The following is a 19,759-nucleotide window of genomic DNA, read 5'->3' on the forward strand; positions in this document are numbered from 1 at the left end:
TGAACAATTGAATCAATAGAATATGTTAAAAGGTTTTTTTGAGTTGTTAGAAGGAAATATAAGTAGAAAGCTATGGAATGTTGTCTACTGCATTAACATATCCTGGGAATACGCAAGGACCAATGTTTAATTGTATATGATACCAATGTTTTATTGTATATGATATTCTCATTTTCTAAAAATGCATTATAAACGATTCTAACGTTTTTCCATTCATAATTTCCAAATGGCTTACTATTAATATTTTCTTCAAATTAACATTAACAAGTACAAAAATTTACTGCCTCCTTTGGTCTTGAGCACAGTAAAATGTTTTAAGGATCGAATAAACTAATTACCATGATGTTGCAAATCAACCGGAAGAGAGCTAAATCACTGCTTGGTACACTCTACACACTAACAACATGATTCACAAACATAACTGCTACTAGCATTGTAGATCAACATTGCACAACATATGATTACCCAATATGTAATATTTTTATATTACCAAGATACAGAATATGAAAGAAACAATTGACCAAACCCAAATTCTAAGGTTTTTTTAGTATCAAGAAAAGAAAAAAAGAAGCAACATGCAAGGATGATCTGAACTTAACAACCATATAAAAAGCATAGAGATTTTTCTCTTAGTGAAAGATGGGACTTGATAAGAAGACAATCACAACCCCAGAATATGCAATCAATGAGTTAAAGATCGATGCAATGAACTTGCAGGATAATCAGAACAATAAGATAAGATGACATTCATAATTGTATTATTATGCCATAACTAAAATCCATGATGAAGCAATGCCAACTACATCAGATTCTTTCCTACTTTAACAAACACACTCATAATAGCATTAAATAGAAAGTTGACCACAAAAGATTCAGCAACGCCTACTTTATACATGAAAAATGCATCAATCAATGAACTTGCCACAAATGAAAACAATATGAGGCATGCATGATAGCAAGGATACACTTTCCAGCATCTGAAGGAAGAAGTCTCATTTCAGTGATTTTTGACAATTCCAAATCATCATTACTTTCTGAATCTGAGCTTTCAGACTCTTCATCTTCGTCGCCTATCTCGATCTGATGAAGAATCCAACAAACAGTACATAAGCAATAAAGCAAAAAATAGCACAGGAGCCATCAGCCAATCTGACTATCCTCAATGGTGTAACTCAAATTTGCCCCTCAAATAATTCAAATCCTTCAGGACATTATTACTATAAAGGACCATTCTCAGCTAGTAATCACCAACTCAAATAGGCAACCTCAAGCACCAACATGTAGCTATCCAAGAAACAGCTTACCGGTAGCCCCTTAATTCATGCTTAGAAAATTCAAGTTAGAGGCAACAAAAGTTCAAGTTTACCAATCAGTGAGGGAAAATAGCGCATTATCGAGCACCATAATGAATTCTCCAAAAAAACACAAAAAGCTTTCTAATGTTCAAGATAAACAGAAAAGAAAAAAAAGTTACGTTTTGTAATTTTGATCCTTTGGATTCAATAGAAGTTCAGGTAGAACCGCCCCAAACTCATTCATAGATCAAATACCTGAGTATAGATGCAAGGAAAGGGGTAGGTCTCCAGGTCCCTTGACACAGCGTGGAGGGACAACGACAAGAAATCCACCGCATACCCTTTCCCTTTGTCAGCGTCGCTCAGCCAAATCACCCTCATGCAGGATCCACTCACATCTGAGAGAAGACAAGAAGCAAGAAACTGAGTGAGCGTGGCACTGATACCTTGAGGTGATGTAGAGAGTTCCAGGCGACTCCATGGGTCGGGAACCGAGGGTGACGGCGACGCCAGGCTCAACATGCATCAGCTCCTCGCCATCGTTGGATTCCAGCAGGGGTCGTCCATCGTCGTCGACGGTGCGACCATCGAAGTCCAGCAGCCCTAAACCCATAGCGGGAGTATCTTAGGGTTCCCAGGACAAAATGCCCCTTTTTAATCTAGCACAGAGAGCTCAAAGGCCTTCTTCAGAAGGCCTCTCCGGTGCTTGGAAAAGGTCACCTGCCGGCTGGCAAGGTTCTCTATCCTCCTCATCTGTGTCTTCCCCCTCACCATGTCGACCGATTAATTGATAACACACCTGGAGGCAGCGCCGAATCCTACCGCGAGCAGCAAAATCAGCGAGCAAGGAGCTCCGATCAGTCCTGACCACGCGAGGATCGACAAGGAGGGATCAAATCAGAAGAAGGAGATGAGGAATCGAGGTTACCAGATATGGGATCGAGAAAGAGTGGAGGAGGGCGACTTCTAGCGACCCGACGACGACTCCAAGCCACACAGGCAGCCTCTTTTCACCCAAAGGGAGGAGTTGGAGGAGATGCGGTGTGGTTGGACGGAGAAGCAAGGACGTCCTGTGTTGATCCTGATCGGGAGAGGAAGGGGCGTCGATCTAGGAAGGGGATGAGGGAGATGAGGCGACGGTATACGGTGGACGGCGCGATATAGGTTTAGGTTTAGAGAGAAGAGTGAAGTGTTGCAAATTTCGGCTAAGTATTAGTGGGAAAATTATATTATTTTATTTTATCATAGACACCAGGTTTTAAAAATCGCTGTTAAAATCAGTGTCTATTAACGAAAAAAAGGCACTCATAGATATCGACTTAAAAACCGATGTCTATGAGCGAAAATCTGCGCTTATAGACACCGGTTTTTGGAAAAACCGGTGTAAAATACTCAAAGACATCGGTTTTTGCTTAAAATCGTTGTTGTTCCACCGATGTCTATGAGGATTTTTCTTGTAGTGCATCCACTATGGCTACACCCACATGGTGTACCATAGGTGACACTTGGCCTACAAACTTGATTTTCTTAACCTTAGACATCTTGTCTTTGATTAATTTCTTCTTGCCCTTCACCTTGGACACCTCATCCTTGCCATAATTATATGCCAGCCTAGCATATTCTTTCTTATTGGCCTTGGATGCCTCTCTCTTGTCCTTTATCACACCTCCCTTACCAATGCCATGTGTCACCCTAGCACTTGACCTCCACTTGGCATGGGAGGGACCAAATTTGACACTTTTGGATCTTTGACCACCCAAACACATGTCAAGTCCTCTATGTCCAATAATGAACCTATCTAGGACTTTCTCCATTTCTTCAAGCCTTACCTTCAAGGCTTGATTTTCTAATTCTAGGGCTCTAACCCTTGAATCAACATGTCCACCTTGGACATCCCTAGACCTACCCACTTTCCTAGACATATGTCTCCCCTTCTTAGGATTTATGATTAGGGTTTCACCCATTTTCCTTCCCTTAAGCAAAGCGGTTTGAGTCTTATTAGGTCTACCCTTACTAGATTTAGCATGAATAGGTCTCCTAGGGTTATCACCTACATTAACCCTATTCCTATCATTGTACCTAAATCCATGATTATGCTTGGATAAATAATTTACATTATTTCTAACAAGCATATAAGAATTAGAACTTGGATTAAACTTTAAAATAGGGATTACCTTCCCTTTTACCTTTGAAGTTCCTCCTTGACTTGAGCTCCTCTTCTTTTTTCATTTCTTCAAGTGCGCCAATTTCTTGACCTCTCATCTCCTTGGGCACTTTGTGTGGTAGTCACCCCACTCACCACATGTAAAACATCTAATGTGCTTCTTCTTCTTCTTCTTCCTACAACTCACATTAGTTTCTAAATTAACTTTAGTGAGTTTAGAGTTTACCTCCTTTACCTTCTTGAGTGAAGGACACCTACTCTTGTAGTGCCCCATCTTACCACACTCAAAGCATTTGATGTGGTCCTTTGTGCTCTTCTTGGTAGTTGAGGTAGAGGGTTGAGCTTCCAAGATCTCCTCTTCCTTAGATTGCTCTTCATCCTTTTCACTTGATGATGTGGACGATTTCACTTCTTTCTCCCTTGAAGATGTAGATGATACCTCCTCATCTTCCTTCTCCTCCTCGGATGTTGAGCATGTGTCAACAACCAATTGGTCCTTCTCCTCTTGAACCAATGAGCTCTTCTCCTTGGGCTCCTCCACTACTTGGAGTTTTGTAGGATCTTCATGAAATGCAATTACCTTTTTCCATAGGTCACTTGCATTCTTGAATTTACCTACACTCACTAAAATGTTAGGGGCAATAAATTTAATAGAATTTTTGTTACCTCCTTATCCATCTCTGATTTCTCCCTTTGCTCCTTGGTCTAATACCGAGGACGGAGGTGTTTTCCCTTCTTGTCCGTCGAAGCTTCGAATGGATCCTCCAATTCCATCTAATGGTCCCAATCCATTTGGAACCAAGTATCCAATCGAGGCCTCCAATACCTGAAGTATTCTCTGTCATATAGAGGTGGGATCCGAATATCCCATCCTAGTGGATCTTCTGACTCCATCTTCCTCTAGCACTTTGCTCCCTCGATGATTAGTCCGTAGAAGAGCGGCCTAACTCTGATACCACTTGTTGTGTCTAAAGGATGTCCACATATCTTCACAATGACATGATATTGTCCACTTTAGGTTTAGGCCCTCGTGACTTTACTCTTGGGCTCTCCCAAAAAGGTCTCATGTCAATGTAGATATCCTACATACTTTTAAACCCATGATCTTTACTAAATCTTTCCAATATGGAACTTTGATTAAACCCCAACAGTAAGTTCTCCCATCACTCCCCACTATTTTTCATCACTGTTCTTGTACCACCATTGCCGAGTCTCTCCATTTGACTTAAGCATCGGAGTGACTGTGCTGGGACCCCTCCTTAGCCTATCTGCTAATGTTTTCCTCTTCCTTTGTCCTCTTTGATGTGGTAGGCTCACTCGTGGCTTCGAACTCCCTCTTGAGTTCTTTTTGCAGTCAACAGATGAGTCATCTCATCAGCTATCCATCTTCATTGATTGCAGACAAGTTTAATAAAAAAGAAGAGGAGGAAGCTAAAGTTAGCATTTGCATTCCTCCCAAGAATGCTCTACTTTTGATGAGATGTCGATAAGATCTAGTGTGGATGGCTGCACTGGAGAGCCGGTTCTGGGAGTCATCGGCCATGCAGGTGTGCGTGGAAGAGGGAGACGGGGAGAGGAGGAAGACGATGTGTATGGGAAATTAGAGGGAGAAAAGAGGTATTTTGAAGATGCTAAAGAGGGAAAAAATTTAATGAAGATGAAGGAATACAAGTCAGCGACCAAGGGTGATTTTGATAGCAAAAGAGGCAAAAGAAGAGACGATGCATCCCGATGAATTCAAGTCGAGTAAGGATGATGATCTATTTGTTAGAACCTCGGGTAGTTTTGATGTGGTCAACCAAGTTCAATTAGGTCCTGTTGTATTTGATCCTTGTGTCTAAATGTGCAGGACCTTAGGAATATAAGAAGTTAAGCGGAAGATGTAGCTAGCGAGAGGGTGGCACAGGAAAGGAGTTGACGGGCACGGTGCATCCAAGGGATGAAATGCTACGGAAGAGTACACTAGTGGATGAGAAGCCGTGGAGGAAGCTTGCTCGAGGAGAAAGCCGGAAGATGGGTTCGGGTGAGCCCAATTTTAGATGAACGAAATCACCCAGATGATCAGAGTAGCGAAAGAGCAAACGAAGCTGCTGAAGGCACCTCCAACGCTACTGGAGGTGCCCTCACACCTTTATAGTGGAAGGCACCTTCAATCTCTTAAAGGTGCCTTCGAGCCTTTATAGAAGGCGCCTTCAACTACTTGAAGTTGTCTTAGACTAGGTAAAAGTGACCGTTGGTGAAGATAAAATATTATCCTCTCTTGCCTCGCTGGAGGCACATTCCACCTTGTTGGAGGCGCCTTCCAGCTTCGGATAGGATTTTCCAGGGGCTATAAAAAGACCCCTGAAGTTAGAAAATCGTCAACAACTTTTGTATTCATTTCCTAGCAACTTTCGAGCATTCAAAGTGTGTAAAAGGCTTCTCTATCTTTAACGAAGGAGATCTGCTAGTGTTTTTCAATGTCTTGGATTAACAACCACATAGGTTATAACCAAGTAAACCTCTGACCTTTTACCTATTTTTATTTTATTAGTTGTTCATTAATTTATTGTTACTATAATTTTACTATCGTGCTACTAATCTACTTTGAAAGAACGATAAGAGTTTTTCTATTTTATCTTATACAGGAAATTCATCCCCTTTTTGCCGACCCCCGCTGTGCCAACAATTGGTATCAGAGAACGCCTCAGAAGGACTAACCACCGACTGAAGCACTGAGACGATGGCTGAACCCAACATCTTCCTGCCTAAGTTCGAGGGGGAGTTAGCGATATGGAAAAGAAAAATGGAGGTATTTTTTGAAATCGATTTTTACTTATTGTTAATATTAAAATATAAATTTGTAGCACCAAAAGATAAAGAGGAGTATTAATGGACCAAGAAGGAGTAAGCAGATTTTATGACAAATGGACGAGCCGAATTCCATCTACTGAGCATGCTACCTCCATAAGAAGTCAACAGAATTGGCGCCTATGAATCAATAAAGGAACTTTGGGAGAAGTTTCTAGAGCTACATGAAGGTACATTCGAAGCTAAGCTCACAAGACAGTATATGCTCCAGAACCAAATTAGGAACCTCTGGATGGAAGAAGGTGAATCGGTTGCTCATCTACATGGAAGAATCAAAGACCTAATCACTGGATTAACAAACCTCAGAGAAATGTAACTAATCGGGATGTTCAAAGGTATGCTTTAAATGTGTTCCCGAGGACACTAGAATGGACATCTATAGTAGACTCCTACTATATCTCTAAAGACCTTGAGATAAGTACATTAGAAAGCCTCTTTTCCACTTTCGAATTACACGAGTCTCGATGTGTAGGACAAAGAAAGAGACCAAGTCAGAACCTATCACTACAAGCCCCAAAAAGCGGGCATACTCAAACTCCGAAGCATCCATCGACATAGACGAAGCAACATTATTAGTAAGAAAATTTAATAGATTTATTAGATCTAACAAATTCAAGTTGTAGACAAAAAAGGAATTAAGAAGCAAAAGGGATATTCGATACTAAAATTGACAAGAAGAAGGGCACATCAAGGACGACTGCCCTAAACTGAAGAAAGACAAGGGTAAAAGACCAACAATAGCGAAACTTAAGAATTTAAAGGCAACATGGGATGAATCTTCATCCTCCAAATTTAAGATCGAGGCCTACGCTAGACTAACCCTACTGGCCGACCACCAAGGAGAAGATGAAAGAAACTCAGAGATGAGTATTAATGAAGGGGGAGGATCATCATAAGAAAGTTGCGATGAAGAGGAAATATCAAAATTTGAGTTAAGTAAGGTACATGCCTTAACTTTTAAAAAGTCATTTCAATTTATTAAAGAACTTTCCAAGGATTTAGTAAAACTAGAAAGAGAAAATGCTGAATTAAAAATAATCTTCGCAAAAACCTGCCCTTTAGAAATGTATCATAAGTTAAAGGAAGAAACTAAAAAATTGAAGGACCAAATTGAAAAATCTAGAAATTCTGCATGTCTTAATCAAAATGTCTAGAAAAATAATAGAAGTCTAAATTGATATTTTATATATCATAAGGGTTAAATTAGAAAGTTATCACTAAAATATGTTCTTAAAAGATACTTAATCAATCCAGTAGGAAGAAACCTATATTGAGTTCCCAAATCCTACTTAGAATAAAGTAAATTTTTTTTAAGTTATAATTTGCAGAAAGAAAATTAAATATTTAATTTCTTTAAAAAGCTTTGTTTAGAAGTGGTTGTTGTTCTAATATCCAAGAAGGCCTAGTGTCTCGTCACAGCTTGAAAGCCAATTATTGAAACGAATGTTTAATAGACTAACTGTTAAATAGTTAACTATTATAATTTTTTTTCTAAATAAAAAAAACTATTTGTTAAAAATATAATTTTTAAATTAAAGTTTTTCTTAATTTTCTTTTCGCTTAAGTTAACTCCTTTGTGTAAAATTTTATATCTGCCTTATATATATTCAACTCTTATTAAAAATTTTAGACTTTTTAATACTCAAAAATTTAATTTTTGATAAATAATGAATTTTCTATGGATTATTTGCTTAAAACTTCATTTCTAAATCTTGAAACTTATTTTTGAAACATTTAAATTCTATTGACCCTTAAGAAAAATTTTCCTTAACCCTTAGAAAATTTAAATTCTTTATCTAACTTTACCTTTCTCACTTTATTTTTAATGTGATCAAAGGGAGAGAAATTAGTACAAGTTTGGGGGAGTTTGGATATTTGCATAAATAAGCTTTTTTTAAAATTCTTTAATTCATTGTATTGCAATTGTTATTTGTAATTTACTTATGTTATTATATCTTTTTAACCCTAACTTGAAATTGGGTTGATGCACATCAAAAAAGGAGAGATTGTTAGAACTCCGAGGTAGTTTTGATGTGGTCAACTAAGTTTAGTTAGATCCTATTATATTTGATCCTTGTGTCTAAGTATGCAGGAGCTTAGGAATACTGGAAGTTGAGCGGAAGACGCAGCTAGCGAGAAGGGTGACACGGGAAAAGAGCCGACAGACTCAGTGCGTCCGAGGAACAAAATTGTAGGATCGATGTGTGCTAGAGGGGGGATGAATAGCACTCGTGACTTTTTCACTCATTTTGGAAAACACAGAATAAATGCAGTGGAATAAAGAAAGAAAACATAAGCAATGCTAACATAGTTCTTTTACTTGGTTCGGAACCTATGATGACTCCTACTCCAAGGCCAACAATCGTTGATCACTTTTGTTGGGAAATTACTATAGATCTAAAAATTCTTTACAAATGTACAAGTACAAGTTTTAAAGAAAATAAAGTATACCGACAACAAATGAATAATAATTGTTCGTTGATTGTCGGAGCAGTGTTTGGATGTTGCAAATCATCTTGGAGCAGTGTAGAAGTTATTCTCAGTTCGTTGTTTCGAAGTGCTGGACGAGATCCCTTTTATAGCCACCTCAGACTTGATCTAGATCCACTGATCTCGGGATCAGGTTTGACCCAACTATGATCGGTCGACTGATCCCCCGGACCGGTCAACCGATCCTACTTGAATCGGTCTGGCTTCCTGTTCAAGTTCTGCTGTTCAAATAGAAGTCTTCGTTCGGTTGATCGATCCCGCTGTTTGATCGACCAATCTGTCGATGATCTCTAACCCGATTGACCCAGTTTGATCAAGTCACTTCTTATCTTGGTTTGATTGACTAAACCTGATGTTCAGTCGACCGATCCCCTAGTAGAACCCGGTCCACTCGCTGGAGATCTGATCTTGCTGATTGGAGGTTCGATCGGCCAATTCCCGATTTGGTCGATCGATCAAGGATGAAACTTCAACCTGCAAAATGTTAGTTTCCATGCAAAACAGAGTTAGAAAAATAGAAAATAATAGAAAAGTAATATATAACTTATGACTGCCTTCAGACTATCTAGTTATGATTTTCAGATTTCCTCCGGAAATCCTAGGTCGAACCGACGGCTACTATTCCCTCTTTGGGGAACACGTTCTCACCTACTCCTCTCAGGAGAGTTACCATTTGCCAGACTGGTCCTCCAGACCGACTGAACTTTTACTTAGCGTCTGAGACTTCAGGTCTTCATGCTAAACGCCCACTCCATGACCCACCCAGACTTCCACTTGGTTCGCGACCACCAGGATTTTCATCTAGAGTCCTTGACTCTAGGATTTCGGCCAAAGTGCTCGACCCACCAAGACATCACCCAGTCCCCCAGACCAGGACTTCGCTTGCCTAGGGTTACCACCCCCTAGGACCTAGGGTTACCCCTCCCCCCCCTGTAGGGTTTTCCATAACCTAGAGTTATGACCCTTAGAACCTAGGGTTACCTCCCCTTAGGATTTTCTACCTGCCTAGTATCCACTAGAACTTTTGCCTAATGTCACTTAGGACTTTCCTACAAGCTCAATCACACTTGTAAGACAATAAGAAACCATAACTTTGGACTCTTTTCCATAATCAAAACTTAGGTTCGATCATCTGGTGCTCCTTGCACCAACAATCTTCCCTTTTTCAATTATGACAACCTATTTCAAAGTTAAGTAAAATATAACAATATTTATTGTAACATAATGAAAAGGAATTTAAGCATAAACATAATTAAAATACAATAATTTTGACATATTAAAAAAAACTCCCCCTTATGCTTATGCTTTATGTTTAACTCTTAACTTTAACCTTTCTCTCTCCCTCTGAGAGTACTAAGAGAGAGAAAAAGAATCTTTAAATCTGAAAGGCGAGTTTTTAATCTTTTAAACTCTCCTGAAGGGTAGCACTTACTTGGCTTAAAAATCATTTACCTTTTAAATAAAATAGCTAAATACCTAGCTTTGAAAAAGATTTTCTTTGAAAAAAACCTTAGTTCAATACTTAGCTTTTAACAAAAACTTAGTTAAGTACTTAGCTTTAAAAAGATTTTGATAAAAAAACATAGTTAAGTACTTAGTTTTAAAAAAAATTAAAAACTTAGTTAAGTACTTAGCTTTGAAAATCACTTGGCCTTTAGAAAAAAAATAACTAATCCTAAGCTTTGAAAATATCTTAGCTTTTCCAAAAAAACTTAGCTAAATTTAAGCTTTGAAAATGATGTAGTTTTTCCAAAAAAAGAACTTAGCTGAATTTAAGTTTTGAAAATGACTTAGCTTTTTTCCAAAAAAAACTTAGCTAAATTTAAGTTTTGAAAATAACTTAGCTTTTTAAAAAACTTAGTGAAGTACATAAAAACTTAGTTAAAAATATTTTTTCAAAAATTTATTATTTTTTTTATTTGAACTTCCTTTTTGAAAAATTATATTTTCAAAAAGAGTTAAATTTTCTTTTCAAAAATAGTTTTAAAAAAATAACACTAAACTTTTTAAAGATCTACAAAATTAACTTTGAAATCTTGAAAACAATGCTTTAACTTTATCGCCTTAAACTTCTTTTCACTCCCCCTTAATTAATGCAAAAACAAAAATGAATACTTTAAGTTTTAGGGTCCTAGAGTCCAAACATAAGAGTTCAAAGTTAAAACACAAGTTTAAAGTAAAAATAATTATTTATTTTCTTAATTTTTCATCTCACACTTTCTAAGTTATCAAACATGTTAAGCTTATAAGTTTGTGTGAGATGATGTTTGGTTAATTTTGATGTTGATTTTAAGTTTGAGAATTTTAAAAAATATTTAAGTTTTAGATTTTGAAAGATTAATTAGATTTGAACATTTAAATAAAATTAAAATTTTGAAGATTAATTAACTTTAAAAATACTTAAGAGTTTGAAAATTAATTATGATTTGAAAATAATTAAGATTTTAAAAATTAATATTTGAAAATATTTAATATTTTAAAAATTAATTATAATTTTGAAATTAATTAAAATTTTAAAATTAATTATAGCTTTGAAATTAATTAAGATTTAAAATTAATTATAATTTTGAAATTCATTAAGATTTAAAATTAATTATACTTTTGAAATTAGTTATACTTTTAATATTTTGAAATTTTTTAAGATTTTAAAATTAATTATAGTGACTTAGATTAATTATATTGAATTAATTTTAGTTGAATTTTAATTAAGTTATCTTAATTGAATTGAGTTTAATTAATTTAGATTTGGTTAGCTACTTTTTATTTTAAACCTAGGTCTATCTCACCATTTTTTAGATTTTCAATCAGGGAACCTTAATAGTTTTATGAGATGGTTAATTTAATCTTCACTTTAGATTAAAATCTAAGAATTGATTCACATTTGAGTTAGACTAAGGTTTAATAGTTAATTGATTAAATATTCATTTCAATAATTGGCTTTCAAGCTGTGGCGAGGCATTAGGTCTTCTTGGGTATTGAATTGTCAAACACTTCTAGACAAAGTCTTTTAAAAAAATTAAATATTTAATTTTTTTTCTAAAAATCCTAGGTTTAACTAGTCAAGTGTGAATCAAGCTTAAGTCCTTATCTATCCTAATCTAAGCATGTATAGGAAAAGCAGTAAATCAAACATCAAACAAGTCTATCTAAGGTGGATAATCTTTCTATTGGCTCCCCGTGGATCATAGCCTCGATAGTCTATCATGGTAACATATTTGATCCTTGGGAATCCAATATTGACTAAGTCCAACTCGATTAATCAAGTTAGACTTGGGGACTCATGCTTAGACTATTCTTCTATTTGATCGATTTACTAAAGATGGGTATGATCTGAATCTTTGTTTGGCCTTATATCCAAGTCCGGATCGATTATATAAGACTCTTTATTTTCCAAGAATCAGATTAAGGTTCTTGGAATCCAAAGTGAACCGTTCCAATAAGTCCTTGATTTCTTTGAGTTTAGTTTTAAAATTAGAATTCTCTTCCTCAAGTTGTTGGACTTAAGTTGAGGTTCCTTCTTGAACTTGCTTAGTCAAAGAACTCGAGTTAGCCACTTTCTTAAGCATTATTATTACCTCCTTTTGGAGTGACTTGACCTGGAGCTTGGATTTGGCCAATTTTCTTAAAAAGTATTCAATTAAGTTTTTTAATTCATCTACTTGAGTACAAGCGAACAAAGAACTTAAAATGTTGTTTGGCCATTCAGAAATAGATATGGATCTGTGGCTTCTTTTGAACTCGGTTTCTGATTCAGCTCTAGTTTTGGACTCAGACTCAGTTTCGACAACGTAAGCTTGCACCGGTAGGGCAAGGAAGCTTGTTTGCTCGTCTTCTTCATCGAAATCTTTCGAGGATTCGGAGCACGTTGCTTTTAAGGCCTTCATTCTTCTTTGTTTCTGGTTTGGACACTCCGGCTTATAGTGTCCCTTCTGGTTGCAACTATAGCAGGTAAGTCCAAGCTTAGCCTTTGTGTTCGATTGAGTTACCTTCTTCCTCCTAAGTGCTTTCCGAACTAGTTTGACTAGTTCAGTGGTGATTTTGTCTTCTTCTAAGTCTGATTCATCTTCGTACTCGGGTTCTGTCCGACGCTTGGACTTTGGTTCCCTCATTTTGTTTGTACCTACGACCAAAGCAATTCCTTTCTTGATTGGTAGTGCATTAGTCAATTCATGCAATTTGAATTCTGAAAATAATTCATCTAATCTAATCTTAGACAAATCCTTAGAAACTTTGTAAGTATCTACCATGGATACCCAAAAAGTGTTCCTTGGAAATGCATTTAGTGCATACCTGATGATGTCGCGATTCTCCTCCTTTTAACCAATTGTGTGGAGACAGTTGAGAAAGTCTTGGATGCGTGTGTGTAATTGACTCACCGATTCACCTTCCTGTATTTTTATATTATAGAGTTTATTTAAAATCAAGTCATGCTTACTTACCTTAGTGTCGGAAGTTCCTTCATGCAGTTCGATTAGCTTCTCCCATAGGTCTTTGGCACTTAAAAATGGACCGACTTGGTTCAACTCCTCTTTTGTTAGGCCACATTGTAGACTGCATGTTGCATCGGCATCGATCTTTTTCATTAGATTTATGTCCCAGTTCTCGCATGATACTAGTTTTCCAGTCCGTCGAGTGGGAGCACAAGGCCTGTTTGGATGATCATTCACATCTTAACTTGTATCTTGAGGTGGTACTCCATTCTGCCATTTCAGTAGCTAAAATCCTCGCCGGAGAAAAGAGGTGGGCATACTATGTTGTAGCCTTCTTGGTGGGCCATTGTTAGAGAGAAATCTAGTACACAATAAAAATAATGAATGTTCCAAGACTGGGTCTTAGATTAGTAGTGTGAGAGAAAAATAAATAAACGTACTCAGGTGGTGTTGCACCTACTTCAAGAAGAAAGTTTGATTACGAAAAAAAACTTGATCGAAAAGAGGCAACTATACCGATCCCGATCGACTCTGAAAAATTAAAAACTAATACCATGAAGAAAAATTATGCTTGAATGGTAGTTTCACCGATTCGAAGCGGCCTTACTTTGATACCAATTGTAGGATCGATGCGTACTAGAAGGGGGTGAATAGTACTCATGGTTTTTTCACTCGTTTTAGAAAACATACAATAAATGCAGTTGAATAAAGAAAGAAAACACGAGTAATGCTAACACAGTTTCTTTTACTTGGTTCGGAGCCTGTGACGACTCTTACTCCAAGGCCTACGATCGTTGATCGCATTCGTTGGGCAATCACTATAAATCCGAAAATTCTTTACAAATGTGCAAGTACAAGTTTTAAAGAAAATAAAGTATACACCGACAACAAATGAATAGCAGTTGTTCGTCGATTGTCGGAGCAGCATTTAGATGTTAGCAAATTGTCTCGGAGTAGTGCAGAAGTTGTTCTCAGTTCATTGTTTCGAAGTGCTGGCCGAGATCCCTTTTCATAGCCACCTCAGACCTGATCTAGATCCACTGATCTCAAGATCAGGTTTGACCCAACTCTGATCGGTCGACTGATCCCCCGGATCGGTCGATCGATCCTGCCTAAATTGACCAAGCTTCCCATCCAGGTTCTGCTGCTCGGATAGAAGCCGTCGTTCGGTCGACCAATCTCGTCATTCAGTCGACTGATCCGCCAATGATCTTTGACCCGATTGATCCGACTCAATCTAGTCGCTTCTTATCTTGGTTCGGTCGATTGAAGCTGATGTTCAGTCGACTGATCCCCTGGTTGAACTCGGTCCACTCACTGAAGATCCGATCTTGCAAATTGGAGGTTCGATGGACCGATCCCCGGTTCGATCGACCGATCAAGGCTGAAACTTCAACATGTAAAATGTTATTTTCCCTATAAAATAGAGTTAGACAAATAGAAAATAATAGTAAGCAATATATAACTTTTAATAGCCTTAGGATTATCCCGTTCTGACTTTCGGATTTCCTCCGAAAATCCTATGTCGAACGGACACCTATTGATCCCTCTTTGGGGAACACGTCCTCATCTACTCCACTCATGAGAGTTACCTTTGTCAGACCGGTCCTCCAGACTAAGTAGACTTTTGTTCAGCATCCGAGACTTTAGGTCTTCATGCTAAACGTCCACTCCATGACCCGTCCAAACTTTCACCTGGTCCGTAACCATCAGGATTTCAACCTAGAGTCCCAGACTCAAGGATTTTTCCCAAAGTGCTCAACCCACCAAGACTTCACCCAATCCCCCAGACTAGGACTTCACTTGCCTAGGGTTACCACCCCCAAGGACCTAGGGGTTTCTATCTGCCTAGTATCCGCTAAGACTTCTGCCTAAGAATACTTAGGACTTTCCTGCAAGCTCAATCACACTTGTTAGACAACAAGTAATCTTAACTTTGGACCCTTTTCCATAGTCAAAACTTAGGTTCGATATGTTGGTGCAATCGACCTCCAAGGTTTTAATGTCAGACAAATATGTTTAAGTATGCTTAAGTATGTTTAAGTATGGAGCTTGATCAAGGGAAGTCCTAGTTGAAGGCTAGGCAAGGGGAGAAATCTCGGTATATCGTGGAAGCCAGGTGGATAGGTCTGGAAGACTTGATCCCTGGGTAGCCGAATACTACGTCTTGGTGAGTGAAGCCAAGTGGAGAAAATCCTAGAGGGTGGTAACCTTAGGTCATGGTGAGTAAAGCCAGGTTGAGAAAACCCTAGGGGGTGGCAACCTTAGGTCCTGGTGAGTGAAGCCAGGTTGAGAAAATCCTAGAGGGTGGTAACCTTAGGTCATGGTGAGTGAAGCCATGTTGAGAAAATCCTAGGGGGTGCTAACCTTAGGTAACGAGAAGTCTTGGAGGAGTGAACTCCAAGCAAGGTTGTTTGGATGGTTTTCGGTCGACCGCGCGCAGTCGATCGGACCAGCGGATTTTGGTAAATCTAGGTTTAGGTTTACCATTGTATTATATATTACTATTATTGCTGTTGGCTAATGTAGTATTGCAGGAAAAGTCTTAGTGGATCGGACGATCAGACACTGAGCTGGCAAAAGTCCAAACAGGTCTGGAGGACTAATGTTTGGCAGGTAAGTTGAGGTATGCAACTGGAGGAGCGACAGTGAGGTCGAGTTCCTAAAGGGAACAACCTTAGGTCGCTGATCTAACTGAAGAAATTGGGAAGGTTTCCAAGTTGAGATCAAGACAGTTCTATTGTCTATATTACTCATGCATTATATTACTGTGCTAACCTTTATTTTGCAGGAATATTATTTAACTCTGTTTTGCATATTCGGCCTGATCGGTCGACCGAACCAGCTTGACTCAAATCAGAGATCAGTTCAGACCAAAGCGAAGCACAGTCCGATCGAAGCTTGATCGGTCGACCGAACCAGGGATCGGTCGACTGAACCAGGGATCGGTCGACTGATCCAATCAGTATTAATGGAGCATTAAATGAAGATCTCAGCAGATTTTGACGAATAGGGAAGGAAGCTGTTCGGTCGAATGAAAAAGAGGTTCGGTCGACCGAACCCTTAAAGAATAGTAAATGCAGAAGATCGAGCTAGCGTCAAACTCCAGCCAGGAAGGAAGGGAGCGGGTTCGGTCGACCGAACAGAGGGATCGGTTGACCGAATGACAGTGGCACTTATAAAAAGGAGCTCGAGATTTGAGGCTTAACAGAACACTACTGATTATCAAAAGGCTCTTCTCCGCACAAGCTGCTCGTACTACAAGATTCACTACAATTCTTCAAGCTACTTCGGAAGTACCGACCGAGCGTCCATTTCTACATCTTGTCGGTATAATTTTTATAGCTTGCATTGTAATTAATTTAAGAAAGATAGTAGGGTGTTACTATCTTACTCGTTTGTATGATCTGCTTCTTTCTGAGGATCTCGGAAAGAAGGGTTATAGTGGATTGCCCATCAGTGCGATCAAGGATCGCGGGCCTTCGAGTAGGAGTCGAGCTAGGCTCTGAATGAAGTAAACGACTTTGTCTCTTTTCTTATTTCCGCTACACGATTCTGATTTAAAAGTAAAAGAAGAGTTTTAAAACAAGTGATATTCACCCCCCCCCTCTATCGCTCGCATATGATCTATCACGATAGTCTGATGCTTGCTACACTAATATAAATGTTGTTAAAGAGTACACCGGTGAATGAGAAAAATGTGCGCTACGTTTGAGGGACGAGAAGTCAGGGAGGAAGCCTGCTCGAGCAGAAGACCGGAAGATGGGTCCTAGAGAGCCCAATTTCTGATGATGAAATCACCCAGACGATCGAAGCAGCGAAAGAGCAAATGGAGCTACTGAAGCTGCTGAAGGCACCTCCAACACTGCTGGAGGCGCCCTCACACCTTTCTAGTGGAAGGCGCTTTCAATCTCTTAAAGGTGCCTTCAAGCCTTTATGGAAGGCGCCTTAGACTGGGGCTATTAAAACATGTGTTGGCAAGATAAAACATTATCCTTGCTTGCCTCGCCGAAGGCGCCTTCTAGCTTCAGATAAGATTTTCCAGGGGTTATAAAAAAACCCCTGGAATTAGGAAATAGACAACAACTTCTGTATTCATTTCCTAGCAACTTTCTAAGCATTCAAAGTGTGTAAAAGGCTTCCCCACCTTCAACGAAGGAGATCTGCTAGTGCTTTTCAACGTCTTGGATTAACAACCACCTAGGTTGTAACCAAGTAAACCTCTGGCATTTTACTGATTGTTTGTTTTATTAATTATTCATTTATTGTTATTATACTTGTGCTATTGTGTTCCTAATCTACGTTGAAAGAACGAGAATGGTTTTTCTATTTTATCTTATACAAGCAGTTCATCCCCTCCTGCCGGCCCCTGCTGCGCCAACACTATTAAGATCCCAAAATGGCTAAGAAGCTTCTTGATATGGGCTGTTACGAATGGCCTGAGGTATGATGTGGTAGTCAAAGTTAAGAGGACGTGATAGTCAAAGTCAAGGTGAGGTGGTGGTCCAAGTCAAGGGGGTGGTAGTCAGGGGTCACTCGCAATTAGGTTTGGTTCCTCACCCAATGCTAAGGCCTTCAGTACAAGGATGACCGGCTAAGAGGTTGCTCAAATCAAAGGAGCCAATTGTTTCCCGCCTATAGAAAGACACCTAGTATATACCTGACCAGCCATCATCCGTCCGGGTTTAAGAGAGTCTCGACCGACCACAAGGCTAGTCGGGAATAATATTCAAACAGGACTCAAGGACCTAGTGTCCCGCTCTAGGTGCCTAGCATAAACATATGGGCCTTCACTATTCTTTCTCCCATCCTCCTGTATATAGACGAGTGGATATACAACTGATTAGAGTTACAAGGCTTAGTATCCTTATCTTCGCCAAGTAAACATACAAGGTAAATCTCAAAAGAAACCTGATAGGATTTCCAAAGCTCAGATATCACTTCAGGAACAAACCTTTTAGTACAAGGATGATCGACGTGTTAGTTAGAGCCCTAGAGCCAATCATTTGATGATTGTTGTATGGACTCATTGTATCATATTCTTATATATATATATATATATATATATAAAGGCATTTGTTTATGGTTATTATGCTTACTTGTATTGGTGCCAAATAACTAAGTATAATAGCGTCCTTGAGTAGAAGGTTCTTACCTATATCAATCGGTTAGTTGAATCGATAGTGAGATGATATAGGGAACACTACTACTCTTAATCATTCCTAGTCAAGTATTAACATTCAGGGACAATGTTAATGCCATGAAACTAGCATGTAGGTCAGCTCGATGACTTGATCTCACAAGTCATGGATATAGAGATATCAAGTTGGCACATGGGTATGCATTGGAGAATGTATACTGAATGACCCGCCATGAGAAAGTATCATGGATCGTTATATGAGTGTCATATACTTTCTCATGTGGCTATTAGTATGACTATTAGTCCTTGGACCTGAAGTCACCATGGTTCTCTACATAACGAGTTACATACTTTGGCTTCGTCAAACGTCACCCGTAACTGGGTGGACTATAAAGGCGATTACTGGGTATGTAATGAATTATGCGGAGGGATATGAGTGATGTAGATGGGATCTATCCCTCTTATATGACGGGAGTGACATTATTATTCTTGATAGAGTGAGACCACTAAGTGCATGACCATGCCCAAATGAGTCAATATGAGATGTTGAGCTCATTTGATTGAGTGAGTCTACTTGGGATTCAAGATTTAGATTGATTAGAGTATGACATGGTTTATGCCTCACATTGATCAATCTAGATGTCAAGGATAGAAGGACACTTGTCATATATTGTGAAGAGTCACAATTAGTAGTCACAAGGTGATGTTGGATCTCACCATTCTTATAACTTGGGTAGTAATGATGTGTTGTTAGATACCGCTCATTACTTATGCTTCTAAATGGGTTTAGGAGCATTGCCAATGTTATAAGAACCTATAGGGTCACACACAAAGGGCAATTAGATGGAGATTAGGTTCATTTGATAAACCTAAAGAATTAAGTCCATGTGATGAACCAAATTGGATTAAGAGTAATCCAAATTAGGCTAATTGAGTTGGACTCAATTTGGTTCATGTGTTAGATGAGTCTAATTTGAACTTAGACTCATTGAGTCAATTTAATTCAATGAATAGAGATTCATTAAATTAAAATTGACTTGAACCAATGGTTAGATTTGATCAACCATGGGAGAGAAGAGATCAAGTTTGACTTGACTTGAGAGGAAGATGAAGAGTCAAGTTTGACTTGACCATTTGCCACCTCATTGGTGAGTTGGCAAAGAGTGGACCAATGATGATGCTCCACATCATCATGGTTGCTTAAGTGGGATGCCACCTCATGGGAGTTACCAAGAGTTGTGACTCTTGGTATTCCATGGAGGTTATTAACCTCTTAATGTGGCCGGCCACAATTCATTCAAGAGAGGAGTTTTTTTTCATTGTGTGTGTAACTCTCATCTTCTTCCTCAAGCTCTCTTCTCTCCCTCTCTTCCTCCATTGCCGAGAGCCA

The 19,759-nt window shown here is 38.6% G+C and overlaps 1 protein-coding gene across 1 annotated transcript; it reads right to left on the reverse strand.

Annotated features, from left to right (window-relative positions):
* Window positions 1-887: 887 nt before the first annotated feature.
* LOC122025589 (chloride conductance regulatory protein ICln-like) lies at window positions 888-1,908 on the reverse strand. The gene is made up of 3 exons (XM_042584424.1): window positions 1,736-1,908; window positions 1,551-1,671; window positions 888-1,080 (listed from the first exon to the last, which is right to left on the reverse strand). Exons 1-3 carry the CDS (start codon window positions 1,906-1,908, stop codon window positions 910-912), a joined length of 465 nt encoding a protein of 154 aa, XP_042440358.1. The 3' UTR covers window positions 888-909.
* Between the last annotated feature and the right edge of the window lie 17,851 nt (window positions 1,909-19,759).

The sequence above is a fragment of the Zingiber officinale genome, chromosome 9B (genome assembly GCF_018446385.1).
Source record: "Zingiber officinale cultivar Zhangliang chromosome 9B, Zo_v1.1, whole genome shotgun sequence".
NCBI lineage: Eukaryota > Viridiplantae > Streptophyta > Magnoliopsida > Zingiberales > Zingiberaceae > Zingiber > Zingiber officinale.